Source organism: Rhinolophus sinicus, linkage group LG01, assembly GCF_036562045.2.
Source record: "Rhinolophus sinicus isolate RSC01 linkage group LG01, ASM3656204v1, whole genome shotgun sequence".
Classification (NCBI taxonomy): domain Eukaryota; kingdom Metazoa; phylum Chordata; class Mammalia; order Chiroptera; family Rhinolophidae; genus Rhinolophus; species Rhinolophus sinicus.
The window spans coordinates 61,374,092-61,400,956 of NC_133751.1; the positions used below are offsets into that span (position 1 = coordinate 61,374,092).

The following is a 26,865-nucleotide window of genomic DNA, read 5'->3' on the forward strand; positions in this document are numbered from 1 at the left end:
GACAAACCAAATTATTTTTAACATTTGGAAATAGTGCAATGGTTAAGAGCCTAAACAGATTCCAATCCTGATCCGCCATTTGTTAGCAGTGGGGCATGGGCAAGTTACTTAAACCCTCTAAGTCTCATTCTTTCATCGGTGAAGTGAGAAGAATAATAATCTTGGACTCTACCTTATGGCATTGAATGAGGAAATGCATGCCAAGCACTTAGTATAATGCCTGGCACATACTAAATAATCAATGTTAGCTATTATTCTTGTAATTATTATTTAAAGTTACTATATAAGGAGGATGACCCACAGAATGGGAGAAAATATTTGCAAATCGTGTAACTGGTAAGGGACCTGTATCCAAAATATATAAAGAACTCTTAAAAATTCAGTGATAAAAAAGACAACCCTATTTAAAAGTAGGCAAAGGATCTGAATAGACATTTCTCCAAAGGAGATATGCAAAAGGCCTTCCCTAGGAATCCCTTCTGCCCACAGTCCCCAAATTAATGAAGTAACAATTGGCACAGCAGGGCCTTCCAGGGCTGCTGTTCCCATTAGTTGAGCCTGTGTTGCAAAGGTTGTTAAACACGTTTTTTGAAAACATGTCACCCCCCTGGCAGACCTATAAGAATTATCCCTACATATTACCCAGACCCTGCCCAGGTCCACTGCCCACTGTCCTTTCCATATTTTCTTACTGGTGCTGGCTGCCAAGGATTCCTCAGACAAAGCCCCGCCACTTACCCTGGTTCAGCTTCATTAACAATATTCCTGTCCTCTGCACCCATCCTATGCTCTAATTCTTCTGTAGCTGCTATCAGTAAATTTGACAGGAAATTAACCTTAGATTCATCAAAATATGACAGATGTTAAGGCACTGAAAGAGGATAGAGAGCCTTGTACACATGAGGTATTGTGGATTTTCACATTTACTGGAAACCTAGTGATCTGAATACACAACCCCATACATAAGTGGCCAATCTCTTTCAGTAAATGCCACGGTGAAAGTAGCCCAATTTCTTAAGGAAATCTGTTCCCAGGCCAGGAGAGAGGGCATGGGATTCTCCCCCTTGATTCAAGATTCAGCCCTAATCCTAATCTTCCTTTGGCAACAGCCTAACTGGAGTTGCAGCCCCTTGGTGGGTGTTCTTTAAATAGGGACACTCACTGTAGCATTTTGCACCTCTTCTTGCAACCACTGGATCTTCAGGCCTCCGGGGCACAACAGCATTTGTCTGTTCCCATGATCTTTTCTCAAGCGAGGCTGGACTGCTGCTGGTAAACTGGACGGCGAAGCAGTTTCAGGCAGAGTGTTTTTAAACATAGTTTTCGCAGTTTCAGGCAGAGTGTTTTTAAACATAGTTTTCACAGTTTCAGCAAAGGCCTCAACAGTCTTCTCAGCTGCATCCACAAGGTAAATCTCTTTCAAGGTGCGTCCTTCCCAGTTATATTGGAAGTTTTCCTTAATCGCCAAAACAATGGTCTCCACACACTGGGATAAGGGAAAGCCAAAGCGTCCAGAACTAATGGCAGGGATGGCTATGGATCTGTACCGGTGTTTTTCAGCCAAATGGAGACTTTCTTCCACGGCCCTCTTTAACAAGGACACACACTGCCGGGCATCGCTTTCCTTCCACTTGGGCCCTATGGCATGGATCACATGGTGGTATGGGAGCTTTCCTGCCTTTGAGATGGTAGCATGGCCAGGTAGGATCGTGCCTTTGTTCTTCACTATCTGCTCACAGTCTGCTTGGAGCTCACGACCAGCCGCTTTTGAAAGAGCAGCGGAAAGACCACCGCTGTGCCGGAGGTCCCCATTTGCCGAATTCACCACCACTTCCACAGGAAACTGGGTCAAGTCGCCCTGTTGTACAATCAGCGAGACTCCAGGGGCTAAGTCTGCCCGAGAGAAATGCTTCTGTCTGTCAGCGCCGCCTCCCTTCTCCTCTTCTTCGTTCTTCTGTAGTTCTATAAAACAATCAAATAACCGTTTGGCCTGACTTTTATAATACCATGCATCTTTTTGGAACAACTGGCTGGCTCCTGGCTTATCAACACAGATGCTTTTAATACAGACTGAATCCCTGGCTTGCTTGAAGATGTTTATTCCCTCGAGGACTTGACTCTTTGAGCCAGTTAGTAAAATGCCATTTTGTTTGTCAGCAGGATTGAATTCCACCTGAACATTTATCTTCTTTGCCTTTTGCAAGAAGAGCTTCTTCTGTGCCTTTAAATAATAAATAACTAAGGGAGGCTTTACTTCAATAAATCTCTCTATTTTCATGTTTCTTTCCAAAAAGTCAAGAAGGAAGCTGTGGATGTCGTTTACTTCTCTCACACAGCCTGCGATGACCGCAGCTGTGGTTTCTGAAGTTAATTCATTGATCATTACAGTCTTTGAGGAAGAGTTGTATTTCCTATGCAAATGGTGAGTGATGTCTTTCCACTTCTTGCCATTAAGAAATTCTCTGTCCTCGATGTCTATGCGCTTATAATTCAGGGCACTGACCATTTTCTTTTCAGCTTCTAATAGGACTTCAGAAGAACTGCCGGTTAAGAGAACGGTTGTACCCTCTAGTTCATAAATTGCAAGAATGTTTTGTGCTATAAAAAGAGAATTAGAGAATTCTGCTGAGTCGACCTGTTGCAAAAACTGGAAAACCGCAGGGGGAAGCTGAATGTTTTTCTGAGCCATGTTGTACACCTTTTCCTGGATTTCACACTTGACTTTATACACATCTGCATGGAATCCTTTCAAGTACACGTGTTGTGTGGCTTCATCATAAAAAATCTCCATGTCTGGGAACTCCGTGTGGAAACGCTCCTGTATACCGCTGTGGCACAAAAGAGAATACTTTCCTGCAGAAATGGCCACTTTTTCCTTTAGACTTTGCTCTTCTCTTTTAATTCTTTGTGTGGTGTTTTCTATTAATTCCTTGATATGTGGCTCCATGTTTTGTACATCCTCTGATTTCCCCACTAAGGTTACAATCTCCATAAATGTATCAAATTCAATCAAAATCCTGTCAGCTTCTAAATCATTTTTTATGGTGTCCCACACTACTGGATCCACTTTAAATGGTGTCACTTTATATCTAGACCTGATGTCAGAGAATGCTGTGGAAGCATCTTTCTTCCAGTTCTTGATTCTTAGTCTTCCTTGATTGACTAAGGTGGCTGCAGGTCTCACGGTAACTTCGCTACTGAGTTCGGACCATGTTAGCTCACAGTGACAACGTCTCACTTCTTCGTTTATCTCTTCAATGAGGTGATTATTTTTGTACAAGAACTTCCATAAAGGAAGAGCCAGTGATTCTCTAAATGGTGCTGGAAGTTTGATCAGAGGCTTCTCCCTTCCATACAAAGCTGTGCCCAGATAGGCATAGTATGGGAACACAGACAGCGGCATGTTATTGAAGTGAAGTTTCTTGGTCATGATGGTGCCTAACACTTAAAAGGAAAGAGAGAAAATAAGGTAATCCCAGTGTAGTATGTTTCAAATGAAAGCAAACAAGAAAACAAATTTCCTACTCTTGAGGGGAAAAAATTCTAATGTCTGTAGAACTTTGATGTTACAACATGTTATTAAAAAGCAGCTCTACTCTCAAAGTACTCAAATATAAATTGATATGTATTAACACTGCATAGGTGTTAATTGCTTTCCAGCCAAGATCACTCTATGTTGAAATTCTGTCACATCAATTCTATTTTCTGTTTTTCTGATAACACTGATCTATCACCACCAGGTTAAGAAACAAATAGGACTTTGGTCACAAGAAAGGGAGAATGTTTGCTCCAGTGTGAAGAATATTTTGGTGTTGAAAGCAAAGCTTGTCTAAGAATCATGCTATTTGCTGCTTCTTGCACGTCTCACGACTTGAGGCTTCGTAGATGACTTAGATTCCATTAATACTTCTAGAGGGAGGAACACAGTAATAATTATCATAGCTTCCCATGTGTCAGACGCTATTCTAAGTGCTTTATATATATTTAATTAATTTGATCCACACAACAACCCCTTGAGGAAGAGACTATTATTATCATCCCTACTTATAAATGATAAAGCTGAGGCTAGGGAAGGTTAGATAACTTGAATAAGGTCATGTAGAATGTTAATATCTGAGCTGAGATTCAAGCCAATCTATCTGACCCCAAAGCTCATGCTCTTGCTCCTCTACCAGGGGGTCCAAGCTGAGGTCATCCCCAAAGTCATCAGAGAGCCCAGCCCAGAGACTGATTCAGTAAATCCTCACCTTCCCTGTCCCTGCTACAATCCACCTCCTGACACTTTTACTGGGACAGTGCCTAGGGTGGGAAATATACGTGTTTGTATACACGTGCACGCATGTGTATATGTGTGTGTGTGTGCGTGTGTGTGTGAGGAGAGAGACAGAGAAAGAGAGAGAGACAGAGAGACAGAGAGACAGAGACAGAGAGCGAGCACAGGGGGTGTACTCTCATTTTGTGTTATTTATTAGACAGGTAAAAGGGGTCTAAGAAGGAAGGGAATTGAAATGAGTTCCAGTAACAACTTGGATTAAAATAACATCCTTGTGATGGAAGGAGAACTGACTCTAGGTGGTGAACACACAATGTGACATATATAGATATAATACAGAATTATACACCTGAAATCTATGTAACTTTACTAACAATTGTCACCCCAATAAATTTAAAAAAAAATAACATCCTTGTGGAAAAATGGTAAAAATAACTTCACCTGTGCACGATTGGCTCCTAGGCCTGAGACAGACACAACAAGAACATGGCCTTCGGAGGTCCAGACACATAATTTTAACTTCCCAACATGGCCCCCTACAGGCTCCGAGCCTGGGCAATACCGGTGACCACTAACATATACTGATCACCTACCATATAATAAGCACTTTGCAGGTATAATTTCATTTAATCCTCACAACATTCCTCTGAGGTATGTAGTAACATGAACTCTGTTTTACAGATGAAAAAACAGAGGATTTGGCGGGTTAAGGTAATTTGCCCAAGATCACTAAGCTAGTAAGCACCAAAGCCAGGATTTGAACTTGGGTCTATCTGATACAAGAACCATCACAGATGTCACCTTAATGTGCCCTAAGTTCTCCATCCTGTTTCCTCTTCTGTAAAGAAAGAGTAACTATAGCCAACTGTGCAGGTTATTATAAGGATACAGTGAGATACTGTGGTAGAATGTGCAACAAAAAAATCTCATATGCAATAGGTGTTTAATAAAAGTTCCTTTCCTTAAGATTTTATGAATCAGATTTCATCAAGTTGACCCAAATAATTTCACAGTGAAGTGCCTAACATTCCTCTCAAATAGTCTACATAAAATACAATATTGCTAAACAAATTCTCTTCTTGGTCCAGCTTTATCTACAATTTGCCTCAGTATTGGTGACCCACTGTCAGGGGTGAAATATCCCACAGGAAAAATTAGTATTATAGGTGAAGAGCAGATTGGGAAAAAGTAGAGAAGTTAGGAGCATAGATTATGAGGCCAGACTACCCAGGTTGAAATCCTGACTCCGTCACTTACCATGTAACCCTGGTCAGGTTGTTTGACCTTTCTGTGCCTCCGTTTCTTTATTTGTAAAATAGGGATTACAATAGCAATGCCCATGAAGCAATGTCTGTGAATGTACTTTGTAGCACCCTGCAGAGCTACGTAAGTCACAATTCTAAGAAGGAGCATCCAGAGAGACAAAGGGGAAATCCATGTATCTCAGACGGTGGAGAATAGGGAATGAGTGAGCTTAGAGTAGGAGGCATGGTCAACATAGTCAGATGGTGCAAAGAGGTCAAGAGAAATGGAACCTTTGAGAGTGCCTTCTGTTAACAGGTGTAGCTCTGGCATAAAATAAACCTTAACTAAATAGTTCTTATTATTAGTTGTACACATGTCACTAGACATTCTGAGGACACACCCAACTGCCCCCTGCACGCGAGATGTTCAAAATCCCCAAAGTTGTCAACTCCCACCATAAGCTGGGAAGTTCACTTCTCGAGTAGACAGCATTATGTAGCTCTTTCCCTGAACCCTAGAGCAGGCTGAGGGAGATATAAAGAACATGCAACAGAGGATCATCTTTTGTCCCTTTGCCCAAGGAACACTAGGTCTTTCATTCCATTTTAATCTAAGCCATACCTTCACCCCATTTTCTCCAACTCATAAAAGCTAAAAGGCGGCTCCTCCAAGTACCCCATGAAACAATTTACCTTAAGTGTGTGGCACACCACATGATCCTGTTTTATGCTCCCCCAGTTAACCCCAAGCACAAAGTTCCTTCTTTCCCTAAGACGTCTGGCTCATTAATTCCTACTCCTCAGCCTTGACCTCTGAACATCAATGGACTCTCCAAGATGACTTTGCACATGCCTCAGAGAATGGGCAATCTATGTCTGCAAAACCCTCATAAGTGTTTTCTTAAGGTTCAGCTGGAATTGGTTCTCGTAGGTTCACGGCAAAGAACAATCCAGCGGACGTCCACTGATCGTGTGAAATCACCCCTATTCATTTCTGAATGATGGCACTGACATGTTCCAGGGGAAGTGTTGATACTTTATAGGAATTGTATGTGTTTCTGAGTATTTGTTTACCTAACCTTGATGAAATTAACTTCAGAATTTCTACCAAGTGTACAGCTAAAAAACCAAATCATCTCTTTTAATACAGTATTTCCAAGATTGTAAAAATTATATGTTTTTCAGTTCATCATAGGTAGAGACTCATGAGAAAATATCCTTATATAAAAGCTTGACATTAGTTTTCTAAAGTTTGAATCACTGGACTCATTACGCATCATGTCCCACACGAACAGGATTACTAATTGGATTACCAATGAAATATGCAAATAAAAACCAAAATATATCAAAATTCAATTGATAACTGTTAAGATCTGCTAAAATGGTTTAGATTATGCCAGGTTTACAAAATAAGCCAAATAGATATTACCTTTTCTGTCAAAAAATTCAATCAGAGCTGAACTCTCTTCAGGAAAATATTCAATCCTGGCAACTCTTCCCCCTCCATTTTGAGGATTTTCAAATAAATGTTTTAAATTATAGTCATCAACACCAGGTGGCAGGTTTTCAACCCTAATTGTTTTTGTCATTTCCAAAAGTATTGGAGAAAGTTGAAGTTTTTTCACTGAATGGTGCTTGATACAGTCATTAACAAATTTCGTGGTATCTACAAAACAAAATCAATCAACGTAAAGTTATGATTATATCTTTATATTATACAGAAGAAACTGAATATGAATTAAGATAAGGGGGGAGCTAAGCACTCAATTTTTAGATGCAAGATTTTAATTCCTAAATAAGAATTTACATGCCTAAAACTCCCAATCTCTGAAAAAACGAAGTACATATGAATGTCTTACCCAGATTACTGCCACTGAGCTGTGTGCCTACCTCTGCTCCAACCCTCCTTGACATCACCACCTGAATTCTCTTTCTATAATACAAATCTCATTTCACCTCTTTCTAAAGTCCTTCAGTGGCTCCCCATTACCCGCAGCCATGAGTTCATACTCCTTAGCTAGGCTTACGATGCCCTTGGCTATTTGACTCCAAACTAATTTTCAAATATCACCTCGGGTTATGGTCTGCCATTTTATTTTCCATATCGCCACAAACACTAGCCATTACTTTGAAAACCGATTCTCTTTTGCCTTTGTACATACAATTTCCTGTGCCTGAGATGCTCTTCTCGAATTTTTTTATCCTGGTCTATTCCTCCTTCAGGACTCAGCCCAATTATCTCTTTCAAATAAATAAATATTGATGGTGGACCTACAATGTACCTGGCACTCGGCTAGGAGCTAGAGATACAGTAATGTATATAACAAATCCGTAACCATTCACCATCCAGGACTGAGGAAGTCTTAAAATCAAACAAATGTCTGATTGTGGGATCAAACGAGGTGGGAAGACTAAGGATTCCCAGAGTAAGTGGTCACTGATCTGAGTTTTGAAGGATGAAGAAAAGTTTACCAGACAAATAAGGGGAGAAAACATTTCAGGCAGAGGGAACAACAGTGGCATGAAACAACATAGTATATTTGGGACCTGACAGACTGGTACTTCTGGAGTATAAACTTCATAGAAGTGAGTAGGCGGGGTAAAACCAAGCCTCCTTGTTTGGGTCCCCTTTCCTCCCATTCTCCACAGCTTGCTGTTCACAGCCAAGGAAGGCAGCTTGTCCTTTTGCATCTTCATTATTCATTAACATATGGGTTTCCTCCCTGCCCCATATGAGTTCCTCAAGAGCAGGAACTCATCTCCAAGAATTACTCATCTCTGTACCCACAGCACCTAGACTAGTGAACTACAGTAGGTATTCAAGATTTTTGATCAATGAACAACAGCCAGTCTGTTTAGTTTTACCTTTATAAGGCATAATCATAAATTTAAAATAAGAATAGCTCCCTTTATTGAGTCCTTCCCATGTCTCAGGTACTGTGTTATGAGTTTTTCAAACATTACTTCATTTAATCTCCACACAAACTCTGTGTAGGGATTATTATCTCCATTTTGTAGGTGAGGAAAGTAAAACACACAGAGGCAGTAACTTGGCCAACTCAGATAATTACTTAAATGGTGAAGCTAGAATTTTGACTTCATAACCTATGCTCTTAATGAACCATTCCACGGTCATGGCTATGAACAGTGAGAGCTTGGAACTGGACAATGTCCTTGTCTTTCTGGAGATGGCTCTTCTAATCTCAGAGAATGTCCACAGACTCCTCACACAGATCTCAATGTGCACTCATTTTCTGTAGCACAGGCACTTTCTCTCCCTGCACGTGTGGATGAGCATGAAAGTCCTAAGAAAATACGTGGTAAAGGGGCTAAGGGAAGAGGCTGTACAGAGGTGTGCGGCCTGGGTTTAAATCCAATTATTCCATTTATTACCATCTCTGCAGCTCTGTCTCCTCAAGTGTAAAATGAGGAATAATAATAATCTCAAAAGGTTGTTGAAAGGAACGAGTCAATGAACACATGTAAAGAGCTTAGCATAATACCTGACTTATAGTAACATTATATGAATATTTGCTATTATTATTACTTTCAAGTCCAGTTTGGTAACACAGATCAATATTTACTTCTCCCAATGAGGTAACACACGTGAAAATGCTGACTCCTCTGCCTGGAATCACTTTAATAACCTTAGACTGTAAATTTCTATTTGGGTGTGTTATCTCTCTCTCTCTCTCTCTCTCTCTCTCTCTCTCTCTCCCTCTCTCACACACACACACGTCATCTAATAAAGTTCGTTCTACTAAACATATGAGAATTTGGATTCAAACCAAATGTGCTTCTCTTTCAAATAAAAAAGGATCTATATTAACTAGAAGTCCTCTCTTACTAGCTACTAGAAAGAGTCAAATTTTCAGAGATAGTCCATTAGCTGGGTGTCCCAAATCCCAAAAGTGGGGTGCAAGAAGACTGGCAAATGAAGCATCAATTAATCTTACCTATATATTTTTGAAAGGTAACTACGGCAACATCAAAATCTCGTATTACTTCGACTTCAAAATCATCACTGGACAGGCCACTTATGTTCTCCACTAACAAGATTAACATTACATCAGTCACATTTGCTTGGAGATTTTTAAATGCAACCAAAGAGGGAATATTTTCACATTGGTCTGAGATGTCTTCCATTTTCTCTGATCTTCTATCGAGAGAGATTTCTGAATCCAGTTCTTCTGGTGTATCTGATTTTAGGATACAAAAGAAATCACAATGTTATATTTACTACCATAGTCTTAGCAATGTAAATTATCATGAGACACTGCCATCTTTCCTTCCCAATTTCTTGGCTAACCCAAATAAAAACAGATTTTATAAGGCTTTTCACATAAATTAATTAAAAACAAAATGTACCATGTTATTATTATTTTCAATTGTATTACACCTTTTCCAGTGACACATATTTCTATCATATTATAATTATTGAGTTCAGTTTCCCAGAGAAAGGAACATGTTTTTGCACCCTTGTATTGTTGGCACATAGTATATATATACTTGAGGCTCAATAAAAGTTTGCTGAATTGGAGATTTACTGCTTAGACCGCTGGAGGAAAGCAAGAATATCTGATGATGCCCAAACATGGGCATCATCTAACACATTATGCTCTGAAAAGCAATACGTTCTCATCACTGAAGAAAAAAAAAAGATACTTGCACTGAATGACTAAGAAATACAAATAGAAGATAAAACGGCCTAGAGAGCTGTATGTATATGTCAAACTCATTGAATAGCAAACATTCCAGCCAGTTTGTTCCTCTCTACTGTTGACCAGAAGTGAATTATACATACGTATAAGGTCAGTCTCACTCTATGCTTGTCCAGTGCAGTATAGCATGATGGGTACTACCGTGTTTCCTCGAAAATAAGACCAGGTCTTACATTAATTTTTGCTCCAAAAGAAGCATTAGGGCTTATGATCAGAGGATGTCATCCTGAAAAATCATGCTAGGGCTTATTTTCCGGTTAGGTCTTATTTTCGGGGAAACACGGTATATGATCTTTAGGCATTCTTTGAGCAACTATTCAGTTGGGGCCCTTATTATGTTCAAGGTACTGAAAGTGGGGAGAAGGGTGCATACAATAAACATTAGGTAAGGAACTTACAGAGTTGCTAATGGAAGTATTTAAGAAAAATGAGAAAGGGAACTGACTTATGTAAATGTTTATTATGGCAGAGTAAAATGCTATGTACTCATCAAATCCATTTAGGTTTTTTTCCGTGAAATATTTCCAAGGTTTTTTACAGTTCAATTCCTACAGTAGAGTTCATATGGCTAACGGAATATGGGTGGAAGTGGTAAATTTCACTTCCAAGCATGGCCAATACAAGTCTCCTTCACATGGATCTCCATTCTCCATTGCAGTGATCTTGAAGGCCACATATCAAGGATAACAGTATCAAAAATGGAAGAAGCCTGCATTTCTGAATGACTGCATGAAGAGGTCTAGACTCCCCACATGACCCTAGTCGCCTACTACACTGAACTGGGATATGGGGCTGTTTGTTACAACAGTTAGATCACTCTGACAAATGCTCCTGCTACGTGCTGGAGGTGGCACTACGCACACACACTCATGCCAAATAAAAAATAGCTTAAGGATTCAATAACAGTATAAACTAGCACTCAATGAGACAGGTAAGACAAACCAAAATGACTACTGGGCTATACGAGGGTGAGGCTATACGGGTTCAACCCCTGATTCCACCATTCTTTAGCCATGTGACCTCAGGCACATCTCTTAATTATGAAATGAGACTATTGGACTAAGCAAATATTAAGAGCCTTTCCAGCGATGTAGTTTTATGACCCTGTGACTATTAAAAGCTTCTTCACAAGGGAAGCTTGGTTACCTGTCTAATAAACAGCATCAACGATTAAGCCAAGATTCCATGAAAAAGAGATAAAAGGATTGGGTTGGCTTAGAAGGCTTTAGAGAAGAGGAGGAAACTGAGTAGATCTTGAAGGGTATAGAAAAGCGGGGTAGAGACTGTTGTGAACAGCAGAAGTACAGGCAGAGTGTCCTGACTGCACCAAACTATTTAGAAAATGGTCATGTGACCAATAAAGCTTCATCCAGAACGTGGTTTGGACTTTATCTTGCTGTTGGTGGTAAGGGTAAGTAAGGGAATGCTTCTGTGAAAAGGACGACGTGATATCCAGCAAGGGTACAAAGAACTGGTCAGATTTAAGGAGAAGGACATCAGGTATAGAGAGACTAAGCAGGGTGCTCCCGCCACCCGGGATTTGTGAGGTAATAATAGGAGTCTGGGGGGAAGAAGGAATGGATGAGAAAAACTTTTTTAAAAAATTGATACATTTCTGTGACCAATATATGTGAAAGCTCAAAGAGGAGAAATGATTGAAATTTCTAATAGGTAATGGGAAGACTAGTTGTGCACTTCAAGAGAAATAACGAAGCCAGAAGACGGCACTGGTTTGGGGAAGACGACGACACAGGTGGCTTCAAACATATTGGCTCTAACACATTTTCTAACAGGAGGGGCAGACACAAAGTCTGGACTTTAGAAGAGAGTTCTGGCTAGAAACACACACTTGGAAAAATCAGAATTAGCTGACCACAAGTGACCAGTATTTCTCTGTTCTTGCTCGGTCTCTTCTGATTCTCCCACTTGCTGGTTTCTACCTTTCTGGCCCAGCCCGACTCAGCTTAGCCTGGAACAGGACACTGGCGTAGTGCTCACATCCCCTGATGTTGCTGTGTGCCTTCATAGAACTTTCTCTGCTCTGTCAACTGCACGCCAATCTTTACCTTAAAGCTCTGGGTTTCAGGCATGCCTAGTGCCTTCATGGTGCAGCATTCTCTGATCTCCTCATCCGTGAGATATGGAACCTATTAGAGAATCACCCTCCGTCCTCATGTTGCTCAGTTCTGAAAATTGACTAAACCATTCCAATTAATTTCAAGAGTCCTATTTAGAGCTATTGTCAGAACTCAGTGTGGAGCAACTATTCAACAAAGGACCTGCTCTTCCATCTCTTAAAAGGGTCAACTTAAGTATCTTGTTGAAGACTACCCAACTTCCTAGCTGATTACTATCGTTAGAGTTTAGGTCAGGTAGCAACAGATTAGTAAATGGGTCTAAAATTTCCAGGACAATGAAAAGCCCATTGGTGGAGTAGGGCTGGATGGCTCTTCATGAGAATACACACACTTGGGGTTTTAAGCAAATCTGAAGCAGTGCTAACAAATCAGTTAAGACAGAGTTAGGGTAAAATCTATGAAACCATAAGAAACACAGACTTGATTAAATTCTAGATGCAGGAAATGGTACAGATATAAATACAGAAACATAAAACCACTTCCTGGACTGAAATTGAGCTTGAGGCTACGGCACCTAAGGCATCTTCCAAGAAATAGATAAGGATTTAGAGAGTCACAGTGAACATTGGGAGTTGAGTGAGCCAGTCCAATATCGGAAGAATGGAAGGCAGAAATTACACTAAAGAGAACAAAAAGAAAAAAAAATCCTATCTCATAAGAACCATGAGATATTTAAGGAAACCATGCATACTAGATTCTACAGTTTAACAGTACATCCATGCTAGGTAAAAATTATATATACACATATATACATATATATATATATATATATACACATCTATGTGTATATATATATATATTTATATTATATATATATTTATATTATATATATATTTATATTTTATATATTTATGTATATATATAAAATTATCCAGTCATTTTACCAAGTAAATGCAGTTCTCACCCAGGTGCCATTTTCAAAAAGAGAAAATTGCAAAAATCGGAACATGTTCTCAAGATGATTTCAACTATAGAGGACAATATTTACATATTTTTTAGAATTCCTTTTCCCTAAGATCTGGATATAAGTATCACTTTATCTTTCTTGCTCAGCCATTCAGTGCAGTTCATCATTTCCTCCCCTTTATAACAGCATGCTTACCCAGGAAAACTAATCACTTCTTTAGTAAACGTCAGGTGGTACTATAGGCCAATGCCCAGACACTAGTCAAGCAGCAGAGTCTACAATAGCTACCAGGTGTTAGGCTGTTTTCTACAGCAGATGGGACCAGAAGAGTTGCTGCTGGTCTGCAGGGCTGCACCCACATCCTACACTCAGCACTCAGGATCTTTCATACACAGTGAAACTACACCTTCCTATCGTGGCTCCAGAGAACAGCACTTTCCACACTCAGTGCTCAGAAACTGACTTAGCCACACACGGCACCCATGACACGTAATATCCTTGCTTCTTGATGGCAGGTTGGGCACAGGGACTCTAAAGGTCAGTTCATCACAACTTTCCAAGCACCTCATTGCCCTCCCATCAACTGCAAGTTGTCTCCCAGTCCCCACAGAAAGAGCTGTGCCCATCCTTCTGACCGGAGCCCTTACAACTTAGGAGGCTCCCCTAGTGTTCACCCTCTGCACAGCTGGCTGACAGTATATAGATGATGCGGCCCAAGGCATCTCCAAGCTGAGCAAACCCTGCCTTGTGAAGTCAAGAGAAGGATGATGTCTACAAGTGCCATCTTTAATAAATGTAAAACCGCGTGGTGAAGGCCAATTATCTCAACAGAGATCTTACCTGGTTCTTTGGCATGTTCTTTGGTCTTGGATTCCTAAAATCCAAACAATAAAGTAGCATTAATAAATTACAAATAAATTACTTACATTAAGAAAATGTGCTGCGACCAATCTGAAGATGGAGGGTCAATAGAAACAATAATGAAAAGTTCTGGCAATGATGCCGTTGAATGCACCTCATGTATAGTGGCATATCCATTTACTCAGCACAAAATTCACTGGTAAAAGTGAGTCACAAATAACAGAAACCCCAATGAACACTAAGTGTCCGGGGTGTGGGGTAAGACTTATCTTTCCTCCATTCAACATTTCTTTTTTCTTTTTTTTTTTTCTTTTTTATTGGGGAAGGGGAACAGGACTTTATTGGGGAACAGTGTGTACTTCCAGGGCTTTTTTCCAAGTCAAGTTGTTGTCCTTTCAGTCTTAGTTGTGGAGGGCGCAGCTCAGCTCCAGGTCCAGTTGCCGTTGTTAGTTGCAGGGGGCGCAGCCCACCATCCCTCGAGGGAATCGAACTGGCAACCTAGTGGTTGAGAGGATGCGCTCCAACCAACTGGCCATCGAGAGCTCAGTGGCAGCTCAGCTCAAGGTGCCTTGTTCAACCTTAGTTGCAGGGGGCGCAGCCCACCATCCCTTGCGGGACTCGAGGAGTTGAACTGGCAACCTTGTGGTTGAGAGCCCACTGGCCCATGTGGGAATCGAACCGGCAGCCTTCGGAGTTAGGAGCATGGAGCTCCAACCACCTGACCCACCGGGCCGGCCCAACATTTCTTGAATGTTGCCTGTGAACAAGCATTGTGCCATTTGCTTTTCAGAGGTTGCCTCATCTAATCCAACGAAGTAGATACTATTACTATACCATTTTACAGCTGAGGAAACACTTAGTACATGCAGTATGGCTCACTATCCCCTCAAAACAATGTAAAAATAAGACAAATAAGCAAGTTCCAGGTTAAGAGCACCCAGGACAAACACGCAAAATTTCACATCTCAAACCACCCTTATTATAACTCTCAAATCTTGACTTTTCCAAGTGTCTAAAATCAAACAAAAATGCCCCCTCCTTCATTATTTCATACCTACCCTCCCACTAGTCTCCCTCCACATCTGTAAGTTTTTTTTCTCACTCCATATTGATTTACACTTTGCATTCCACTACATTTTCCTCATTGTGCTTCCCCGCCCAGACACCTTGGGAGAACACTTTCCTTCCCTTTTACTCATTCCCTTACTTACCTTCGTTGAGATTTTTCCCTCGGAGTCATCATGGACGTCATCTGGGGCTGTGGGCAACTGGAGAGTTAACTTGAATGTTCCTTTTCCTGGCCATACTAACTCATGGTTCTGTCTCTCCAGAACTTTCTGCCGAACTGAAATATTAAAAAGAAGAAGAAGGAGGAGAAGAAGAAGCCAATTGTCAATAAATTTGTACTCACAAAAATTATTCCATGATTTCTACAGGCTTTGTCATCATCAAGCAATAGTTTGGTCAGTTTCCCAAGAGAGGTCTTGTGTAGTGAAAAGAGGTAAAGATTGGCAAACAGACTTGGATTTGAATTCCATCTTTAAACTTTTTTTTTTTAAACTTCAGCATGTTCAAAAGCCTCAGTCTTCTTGTATATTAATAAATAATTAATGAGGACAGTCTTATATGGGTGTTGTTATGTGGCTTAAGTAGAAGAAACATTACAAAGAATTTAGTACAGAACCTGATGCTCAGTAGGTACTCAGAAAGGGAACAATATTTATTCTACAGTAAAGGGAAATAATTACAGCATCCCTTATGGTTAGCTGGGTGTTGGGGCCTGGCATGATAAAAGCCATGTTTTAGGAAGGTGATGCATGGCCAGGAGCAAGAATGACCAGGGAACTAGGTAAAAAGCTGTTTCAATCCATTCTTTAACCTGTGAAGATACGCGCCTCACATTCATTAGGAAAAGGAGTAGAGAAGAAGGGATGGGAGAGATTTTTTTTAAATTTGCAATTTAATTAATATTTTAATTAAAATTTTTAAATTTAATTTAAAATTAATTAATTTTAATTAATTAAATTAAATTTATTTATTTTTCATTTTTTAATTTAATTTAAAAATTTTTTTAATCGGGCAGAGGGCTGCAGTGAAAAAACTGAACAGTGGACGTAAGCATTCAAAAACCTGGATCGAAATTCCAACTCTGTCACAAACTAGGTGAGTGACATTGAGAAAATATCTCAATTTTTCTTGTCTGTTTCTTCACTTAAACCAGTGTCTGTGAATGAATTTTATAACACCCACAAAAGCTATGCAAACATAAGTTACAATCATAAAAAGAAGTAGCTTAAGGGTAAAGAGTATACCTCAGGCTGTGGAGAGCAGAAAATGAGTGAGCTTCAACAAGGAGGTGTGCTTGACAGAGCCAGATGGTACAAAGAGGTCAGAGTGAAGGGGAACCTTCAGAGTGTCTGACTGTTCACAGGTGTAACTCTGCCACAAATGTTGGGTTACCATGTTATATTCTGACACGGTTGGCCTGATCGGGCCAAGGCTACAGGTAGCAATCTTTCAAAAAGAGGGACTTGAATAGCTTTTGCGCCTCAACAATCCATGAAGGGATGGGGGAGGTGAGGCCTTAACTGGATGCCAACTGGATGACACAGACCCCAAAAGCAATATGAGAAAGAACACCAGTGTCTAATTTCACTCTTTATGGGAGAGAAATGTTTTCACACAGACCCCAAGGAGCTGCCCTCAGGTAGAATGAGGACAGGAGAAGACCCCTGAAGCCACAGAGGAAGCTCCGTTTTGTAAGCCAAGTTGGCCAGACCCCCATGGACCTCTGTAATGCATTCCTTGTATTATTCCTTACAGTTTGGTGGATCCTATCCAGGCATCTAAATGTACCAACCTGTTCTGTGGATAATATGTATGTGTGGGCACTACCACTGCAAGAGAGCAGATGGCAGCAATATCAGTAAGTGCTCCCTAGCAAGGTGAATCTGGGAGGAAAAAGAGCTGAAACTCTGACGTCAAGCCACCCTTATCCATGTGGATGTCTCCCTTCTGCTCCAACCTCAGACCACCCACACTTTATTTATAGAGAAGATGGGTCCCCTTACACAGAGACTGACAATAACCAGGGGCCAAATTATGACCAGAAAGGATGATACATGTACACCTCTAAAACGGGGTTTAAAATCTTCTAAATCAATTTATATGCAACTTTTCAGAAATTTAGTTAAACCATATAAAAGTAAAATACAGTTTCTAAATAGTTCCTGGGTGCTATAATTTCTACAGAGAAATATTGGTGGGCTCATTCTTATTATGTGAATTATATGCCTAAAGTCATGTTACACTATGGGTCTGCTGCAGCCACTTCCTGTCATAGAGGGGGAGGGAATGGCTGCAGAACTCTTATCCTAGGACAGCTATAGCAGGTCACTCATTGTTAGCAAATTCCTGGCAACTTGCTGCTCAGAAAGTGGTTCTCCTGGTAGGAAACTGAAACTGAATAGGGACTTCCACGTTTCAAGAACTTTGACCATAAAAGGTCTTGAGTTGCACTAAGTTCTGAGATATCTGTGCTGAGAGTAATATGAAGGGGCCATGGGAGTGGCCTGGGGGTGGAGGAAGGGGGTCGTGGGCTGGGAGATGTGAAGGAAGAAGTCTGGCAGGAGACTAAAATCAGTTCTGCTTTGAGGGGCTACAACAGAATGATGTTATCATCACAAAATTATATATTGCACTGGTTGTATTTTTAAGCTGCTTCTATTTTCTATAATTATTTCCCTTTCTGTTCATTCAGGGTCATCAACAAACAACAGGGATTCCCAAACTTTAGTACAGCAAGGTCACCTGGGGTGCTGATTCAAAGTCCAAATTTCCACCCAGCCACACTTAGCGTTCCTGAGTCTACGCAGAGCTGGGGCTGTCGCTGTTTAAACTACTGTCAGTTGGGACGCAGGGGATGTGTGGCCCCAATTTGAGAACTACTCCTGAGGATAATGGGATGCTGAAGAAGTGAGAAATGTCCCTAAAGGGCAGGCCCATGGTGATGTAAACAGCTAGAATCAAAGTGGTAACATCCCTTGAGGAAAAGACTTACAATACACAGCTGCCTTTCTGAGCATTCCTTGGTGAAATTAGTCCTTGGAAAACTTTGTATGTTTTCATAAAGGCTCTGAGCCAACAGGGTCTCCTGTCCCCTTCCCACCTCATCTCCTTCACTCTTATCTGTGCACCCCTCTGCTCTCTGGGTTTCATCTTCCATTTCTAGATCCCTGCCTAGAGCATTCCAGTTGCTCTCAGGGCCTTGTAAGCCTCCTTGCCTCTCTTCTGGCCCAAATGCTCCTCCAAATCCAGTAACAGGAAGGCAGGATCAGGAGTTGTCCACATCCTTTCCAATGAGATGCCAATGGAAAAAGCGTGTGCTCTAGAAGCAGCAGGTCACATACCTCCAGTACAGGACCTGGTGGGTATCTTAAGCAAGCAGATACTTGGTGGGTATTTGTCCTCCCCCTTTCTTAAATGGCAACAGCAAGGGGAGGAGGGGAGAAGTCAGCTGCTCAATTGCCTGTGGGGAGGGACCTTCCCCCCCAAAAGCTTAAAACTCCCAACCACTTTCAACCCAATCTGAGGACTACCTTGAAACTGAGAGAAGAAGTGCCAGAGGACTCAATACTGTGTTGATCAACAGCACGCTGCCTTCCCCCTCCAATAACTATTTCACCCAGAGAATGTGATTTTAGGCAGTGCCTCTGCCGCTCTCCCAGGTAATCCTAAACCACTGGGAATCTCCATGACCCATGGGGAAATCCCCATGACTTCTCACATTGCTTAACCCCTCACCTTCACCACCTAAAAATTAACAGAAATAAAAGGGACCCTCCTTCTCCCTCCTTCTCAAATGGAGCGTTGACCATTCCCACAGAATCAATTACCAAATCCAGAACAGTACACAAATATGTATCTTTTATCCCCACACTGACTTTCAAGGACTCACTGGTCCTCACTTAGATCGCCGCATGAATCTCTTAAAAGGTCTTATTTTCATAGACTCTCCCAACAGAAATCAATGTACGCATTTTCAACCAAATTTATCTCCCTAAAGTATAGGGACATGTCTCTCCCCTACTTACCTGTGGGGGAAAGTTCATACTTCTTATGGTATCATACAGATAAGGTCCTCTATCATCTCAACCCAACTTTCATCCTCAGCTCTTCACAAAAAGGTTTAATAATAGAAAACCTAAGATTTTTTTAAAATAAGAACCTCTGTTGCAATCTTAAAAATTTTGCAGAGCCCACATGTTCTCTTTATTATCTAGTCTACAGACTTCCTCGTGCACAGGGGTTAGTAGACGACCCTCTGGTCAAGCCATCCTGCATGTTCCCTGAAAGATGCCTTGTGCTTTCCTGCCCCAGCACTTATTCCTGCAGGGTGCTGCCATCTCAAGAGCCTCCCTAATATTTCGCCTCTCAGGAACTGAATTCACCCTCCGGAGTCAGACGTGACTGTCCCTGGAAACTTTATCTTCCCTTAAAATCATGTTTCCACAAACCTCTGGAGCTCTAGAACTGCTGCTGAAATAGGCAGAAGGCAAAAATTGCAATGGAATTGCAACTCTGCCATTAACACATTATGTAGCCTTGTAAAAAAAAAAAAAAGAGGTGAGTGAATCAGCTACCAGTCAGCTATTTTCTGTTCTACCTTGCGCGGCTCTGCGGCCCCCTCCAAGCAGCACCGGTGAGCGCCTGGAAGCGCAGGGGAGATGGACCCCAGCGTCACCTCCCTCCCACCCCCGTGCATTTTTTGTCCATTCTGCAACCCCTCAGGCCCTCCCCGATCGCCGCTGCTGGAGCGAGGTATAGTCTCCCGCTGCGTGCCCCAGTTCCAAGTCTCCCTGGGGAAAAAGCCCGGGTGCCCCCTGTCATCCACCCCCCGGGCGGCTCACCATCGTCCGGGAAAAACAGCACCAGGAAGCGGGCCGGGCTTCCGGGCTCTTGGCGGACCTCACACTCCCCGCCTCCAGATCTTTTCGGGCTCTGGAAGTACATCTGCAGCTTGGTGCTCAAGTTCTTCGGTGGGTCGAGGCCCCAGGACCCCTCAACCAGCAACGGGAAGCGGCCGGGCTCGGCCATCCTCGGCTCAGCTCGCCCGTCCCGCACTGCCAGTTCCACCCCAACTCCCGGCGGTTAACTTTGCCTCTTTCGCTTTCGTTTCCTGGAAAACTCCTCCCTGTCCTTAGGTTCTGCCTTTAGCAGTAAAAAGCAGCCCCGGATTTGTTTAGTCTCCCACCCACCTCATCCCCCAAATCTTCACCTTCATCTGGGGCCCACAGCAAAGGCTGCCCATTGCCACTCCCCGCAGTGGATCTCCCTCCATTTGTGCACACAGGTCCCTAAGCTCAGGGCTTGTGCCACTTACACATGTGCCACAGGTGAAATCAGCAGCTTTGGGTCACAGGACCTCGTGCAACCACAAAGTTTTATTTTTGCCACAGGCCGACATTTTACAAGAAAATGAAATGGCTCATCTAAACTGTGACTCTTTAGTATGTTTAGGGCCCATTGGGGAGTTTCTTACAACAATCAATTAATTGACAGAATTTTCCTTGCTTTCCTTCTTTTGAAATTTGTTCCCTGATCTGTTAATATCATTTGTCTAGAAATTGGGGAGTGGGACAGTACATTCACAGTTTTTTATGGAATATTTACTAGGTGCCATGTACTTGGGATGGATTCAACAGATGAACACAGTTTCTGCCCTCTCTGACCTCACAGAGCTGTGGGAACAGAGGAGTTCGGACACTGAAATAAGTTCTCTTGGAAGGAACATACAGGTGCTTCCGGAACAAATTAGGAGGGGCTCAGGAGGGTTTATGGGGAAGTGACATTGTCGTGCGGGAGACCCTGCTCGCTCTCTGCTCCCGCTCCCCATACCAGAACGCAGGATATGGTGAGGCCAAAAAGGAACACCCACAGAGCCATAGGTAGGGGAGTCATACCACTATATTCTCTCTGGCGGCACTATACTCTCACTGGAGGCTGGATCCACACTGTCCGCAAACCGCCATCCACGCTTGCCAGCCCAGCCGCCATCTTCTTGCTAGCCCCCATTCTTCTCTCCTCTCTCTTTCTCCCTTCTCTCTAGCGTAGCCACAGCAGTTATATTGTGGCCAATGGCTCACTGGTTACAGCTGACGGCCAACTAGCCACAGCTGATGGCCATGCAATCACAGTTGGCCATTTACTACCTGAGCCAGCACCTGTCTATGTGAGGCCGAGAGCCTGGAAACTACTCTCTGGGGCTCCGCCCCCACAGACATGTAACCTGAGGCCTAAGGATGATGGGGATAACCTTGGAGGGGTAAAAAAAGCGAGGTCCGTAGTGTGATTTATTTGCGCAGGAATGCTCTAGCTGCTGTGTGGCACCTAGAGCAGAGGCAAGGAGATCACTAAGTGGCTACAGCAGTGTGCCAGGTGAGAGATGAGGGTGGCTGAGACCAGGGTTCTCACAGAGGAGGACCTTCTGAGAAATAACGGAATTCCCCACGGTTGTTGAAGGCACAGCTGCAGGACTTACTAAAGGATGTGGGCAGTGAGAGAAGATGCTCAAGGATGACTCCATGGTCGTCCATGGGTGGCCTGAGCAACTGGCTCAATAATAGTGACATCTACCAGATGGGAGCACCAAGGGGAGGCCAGAAATGTGGGAGAGAGGCTAGGAATGTGTGTATCCTTGACCCATAATAAAAGAGTGTTTCCAGTGAGAAGGAGGGATTATCATTCAAACATTACCAAGATAACAGGTGAGAAAAGTGTCTCTTGGACTTCTGGGGACCTGTCAAGCACTGTCTCCTAGTGAGGGAGCAGGAGACAGAAATGAGTGGACAGAGGACTGAAAACAAGGGAAGGAAGTGGAGGCAACAAGCTTAGTCAACTATTTCCAGAAGTGTGACCATGAAAAGGAAAAAGGAGTCAGGCAGCAGCTTATGGGGTTACAGGATCAGACATTTGTTATGCTAATTTTCTGGCCTTTAAAACATTTTTAAGATGGAAGAGTCCTAGGCATATTTAAATACTGATAGAAAGAAGTGAAGGTTTCCACAGGTTGTGGAAAAACATGGGAGCGGATCCTGAAAGCATTAACTCTAGGAAGCGGACACTTTTCCCACTGCACCAGGAACAAGGTGGAGATTGATTACAGATGTTGGTAATTCTGAACGACTTAATGGGACAGAATGGGAGTTTTCCCTGCTGAATTCTGTTTTCTCTGTGAGGAAGTGGTCAGTTCTTAGACTCTTAGGTCTTTGGCTCTTAGAAGCAGCCAAAATTAGAGCTGCTTCTTCCTACAGGACGGGGCCTGGCATATTGTCTCTTAATCACAATGAAACTGAATTTCAAAATGAAGAGAACCAGAGATGGGCCAAAGACAGTTTACTGGACTTTTATTCCTGATCTACAATAAAGCTAAACAGTATTCAGATATTGTCCTCTGCCTCCAGTTTTCTACCTACAGGTGGCGATCACCATCCAGTCCAAACCACCCTGGTCCCCAATGGAGGAAGTGGGAAGGACACAGAAGGGCCAGTCACAGCTCTCAGCCACACAATAGTGACCGTTTCCGCACAAGGCATCCCACCCCAAACCACAACTAAAATCAACATCTTTCTCGCCCCAGAGTTTGGGGGTCCAGAACTGGGCAAACAGTTTATATTTTCCCTCATATTATCATTTTACAAGAAATCAAATCAGAGTAAAACTGAAACCCTTTACTTACAGTAGAAGTTTCAGCTGGTCAATTTCTGTTTTGCTTTCAAGGATGTATTTATTTATCAGCAGTGTGCATTGCCACTCGAGGTCTGCTCATCATCCCTGGGCGGACTGGGAAAACACAGAGGATCAGGATGGCAGATCTTGAAAGTCAAGGAAAGAAAGTTCTACAAGAAGCATATTGTTGACCATCGTCAGCCCAGGAAGTACTCTGTTTCTCTCCTAAGTTGTTACAACCCTACTCACTGTTGAACTTGTACCCTCCTCCTCTCCCAGTGTGCTTATCTTCTCTCTCAATTCTCTGTCTCCAATGGCTGTCTACCTCCTGAAACTCATTTTCTTCCAATGAAGCAAGTGTCCTCTCCAAGCCTGGGGATGGTGGCCGTCCAACATAGGAGTGGCCATGTTCACATGGCTGTTTCTCGGTTCTCCTGCCACCTTACGGGCACAGCTGATCTTAATATAACAACCCACATCTGCGTTTTGGGGCAGCACTTCTCTTTTTCTGCTTCATCTAAATTTCCTATTTCAGCTTCTCTGCAAACTTCTAGTATCAAGCTCCTTTCAACTTCTCAACAAGCTTTTCTATAAACTTCTCTAATTTCCCCATTCCTGCCATTGCATTGTGTATTGGGGAGAGGGGCTTTCCCATCTATTTTGAATCAGTGTGTTGTGAGCTCCTCATAGCTACCTCTCTGTCTCAAGTTGCCCCTGAAACTCCTGGCCCAGCCCCCCCCCCCCCCAAAATAGGATGTGACTTCAGAAGAAGTGAAGCAAGCCATCCTCTTGGGTACAACTCCAAGTTCAGTCCTTAGAGGGAGTCACCTGATAGACACACCCAATTTCTGCCCTATTCCCTGTGCTCAGGCCCCTTTCAGGAGCTTCGTCTTCAAACCTCCACAGAGAAAGTCTCCAGTACCTATCACTGTGCCAGTACAGTAATCCCTAGTGGTACATTTTCCCGAATAGGAGTCATTTAAGTTTACTAATACTACCATTTACTGGAAAGTAGAGGGAGATGTCTGCAGAAGAGATTGGGTCTTTCTAAGTTCCTGTGAGATGAAGAATAAAGCAGAGTAAAGATCCTTCCTGGTTATCCAGTAGGTTACCATTGAATCAAACACACACACACATATGTCTCAAGACAAGCATTAACTTTCAGAGAGAGTATAGCCTAGATCATATTAAAAAAGAAAAACATGAAATATTTTATTTTCAAACCATGCCACGCATGATCTCCACCAGTGATGTGCTGTTAAATACTGAACAGGCAGCTCTCTGAGAAAAAAAGTTTGTGCATATATATATATATCTTTTTTCATTATAAATTTTATGAATATAAAGGTTGTATAGCACATAATTTACAAATAATAATAAAATATACAACACTCTTTATGGTAAATTTCAACTAGATAATTTATTCCCACAGAATATTTCAAAGATTTTTGCCTGGCTTATGTTTGTAGCCAATCTATGGTTGCAAATAATGAATGAGTATAATTCTGACATAAATGTTGTTTAGTACTTTTGTTTACATTAACAAGTGAGATGAAAATGAGGCAATGAAGACATATGTCAGAACTTCTCTTATTTGTCAGTGACATGAGCTCCTGATTTGTTGAATTAGATAATAGTTTTCACATAGTAGAATATTCTTCAATTGTTTGTATTCTTTACAATGTAATAACTACAAACATGACACACTTTTAAATTTACTCTGCCTTATTAGCTATTCTCCATCACTTTCTTAATTCTAGACAATCAACAAAAGAATAAATCAAGCCCTGACTTGTAGTGTTTGCCAATTCCATGGTGTAAAGATTCCTGCCATGGCCGATCTTAAGTTCCCAATGTTGTATCACTGAATGAAGAGTTGGGAAGAGTTGACCAGTAGCACACCCTTACATAATACTTCTACCAAACAGACACAACAGACATCAATAACTCAAGAGTATAGCTAACAGTAAAGTGTAGTAATTAGGAAATGATGAATTTTCAGTATTTATTTTTTTAAAATATAATCTATTTTATTATAAGTTTATACAATGTAACTCTAAATAATGGTGGTTAACAACTGGCTCACAAAAGTCCTGAAAATTAAACAATCAGCTCTGCTGAGCCACTATGAGCTGGCTCCAACACAAGACTGTCTGTTCTATCAACAGAGGTAGTATTATTGGGTAGAGCAAACAGTACAATCTACCCCACTAGTACCCTCTCTGCCCCCACACACACATCTTAGTGCAATTGCTGTACTAATATTCTCCTAGTCAAATAGGTTTTAATGCTGATTGCTTCTCTTCATTCCCACAGCCAATTAGTCGCCAAGACAAACACTCATTGATCTATTCTGGAAGAAATAAATGTCCTTAAAAATCGTAGAAAAGGACAAATGTAGTTTTAAAAAAATTAAAGTGTAATAATATGCACAGAAAACTTCTAAGAAAATTAATGTTAAACTCCATTTTACTATGAGGCAATTGAGGCACAAAAAGGTTAAATATCTTGTCCCAAGGTCACATAGCTAGTGAATGGTCAAGCTAGGATATAAACCTAGGTGTTCTTGCTCTAGATCGCAACATTATGCTGCTATACGTACATAGTGATGCTTTGCTTAGAACCCTTCTTTAGGGTGATAAACCAATTCTCCAGATGCTGGAGCTGTTGACAGCTCACAGCATATCCCTCACTGGCCTCACCTTTGCCTCATCTCTCCTGCCTATACTTTGCTCATGGCAGAGAATATTTCTGTCTCCTACGTTTGAGTCTAGTTCTACCCCCAGACCGACTTAACCATATCATATTTATGTGGTCCAAATAACAAAGCTGTGGTAGGAAGGGTATGGGGACATGCAGTCTCTCATATGTGGTGGGTGATTTAATTTCTCTTTGTTCAGTAGTCCCCCCTTATCTTCAGGGGATACATTCCAAGACTGCCCAGTGGATGCCTGAAAGTGCAGCTAGTACAGAACCCTACATATACTGTTTTTCCTATACATACTTACCTATAATAAAGTTTAATTTATAAATTAGGCATAGTAAGAGATTAACAATGATAACTAATAATAAAATAGAACAATTATAATATACTTATAAGCCAGTTTTAGTCATCTCATTCCCTTCTAATGGGATAGATTTAGGAATGGCCATGTGATGCGGTACTAGGCAAAGAGGTATAAAGGGAAGTCTGCTATCTGCTCCTAGAAAATACTTTTCTCCTCCATAAATAGAGACACTTAGGGAGAAACCCTTTTTCCCACCTTTTTTGGGGTGGATGTTATCAAGTGAGATGGATGATGAGAGATACTGCAGCCATTTTATAACCATGAAGGCCAATATCTCAGAAACACTGAGAATGGAAAAGTGGAAAGATAGATAGAGCCTTGGTTCTTGATGGCATCACTGAGCGGCAGAACCAACCCTAGAATCACCTATCTCCAAATTCCTTATTAAGTGAGTCAGTGAATATCAGTGTTGTTTAAGCCTCTTTTAGTTAGGCATTTAGTTACCTACAGCTGAAAGCCAACCTCAAGATATGTTAGTTCTGGGGCCTCTTGGGAGGGGCTCCAGTGCAGGCCCAGGTTACCCACTACCTGTGACCAGCTGGGGACTACGTGGTAGGAGCTACAAAGTTATTCACAGTTGTTCTCTGCCTGTGCTTAAAGTTGAAGGCATGTGGGAGAGGCCACACTGGGAACCTAAGATGGCTGCCACCAGTACCAGGCCTGGGGTAGCTCTACAAAAAGCCAGGACACCCTGAGGCCTGCTTCCACCTGCCAGCTCCCTTAAGGTTCAGCCACCGATAAAGCTTCATGCAGTATGCACGTTGGGTGAGGCAGGGCCTCAGGGAGTCACTAGAGTGGGAAGAGTTGTAGTCACCAGGTTAATGTAGACTCTGGTTTGGTGCCAGTGCTGAGCCTGGAGTGACTCAGCAGAAGTCTCAGCATACCAAGGCCAGTCGCCACCCACCTGGGGCCTCCAGACTCCATAG

At 42.0% G+C, this 26,865-nt stretch overlaps 1 protein-coding gene across 6 annotated transcripts in view; it reads right to left on the bottom strand.

Annotated features, from left to right (window-relative positions):
- Nucleotides 1-23,294, bottom strand: part of PARP14 (poly(ADP-ribose) polymerase family member 14) — a 46,124-nt gene extending 22,830 nt beyond the window's left edge. For 2 of the 6 annotated variants that reach the window (XM_074330848.1, XM_074330876.1), the window contains exons 1-6: nt 20,054-20,483; nt 15,356-15,489; nt 14,124-14,157; nt 9,474-9,716; nt 6,947-7,183; nt 1,163-3,444 (exon numbers count right to left, since the gene is read on the bottom strand). In XM_074330848.1, the coding sequence (XP_074186949.1) occupies nt 1,163-3,444; nt 6,947-7,183; nt 9,474-9,716; nt 14,124-14,157; nt 15,356-15,489; nt 20,054-20,240 (3,117 nt within the window). In that variant the 5' untranslated portion in view covers nt 20,241-20,483. Of the gene's footprint in view, nt 1-1,162; nt 3,445-6,946; nt 7,184-9,473; nt 9,717-14,123; nt 14,158-15,355; nt 15,490-20,053; nt 20,484-22,881 lie in introns of those variants that run through there. The other 4 variants (XM_074330869.1, XM_074330854.1, XM_074330864.1 and 1 more) reach the window with 4 other exon arrangements.
- Nucleotides 23,295-26,865: the final 3,571 nt, after the last annotated feature.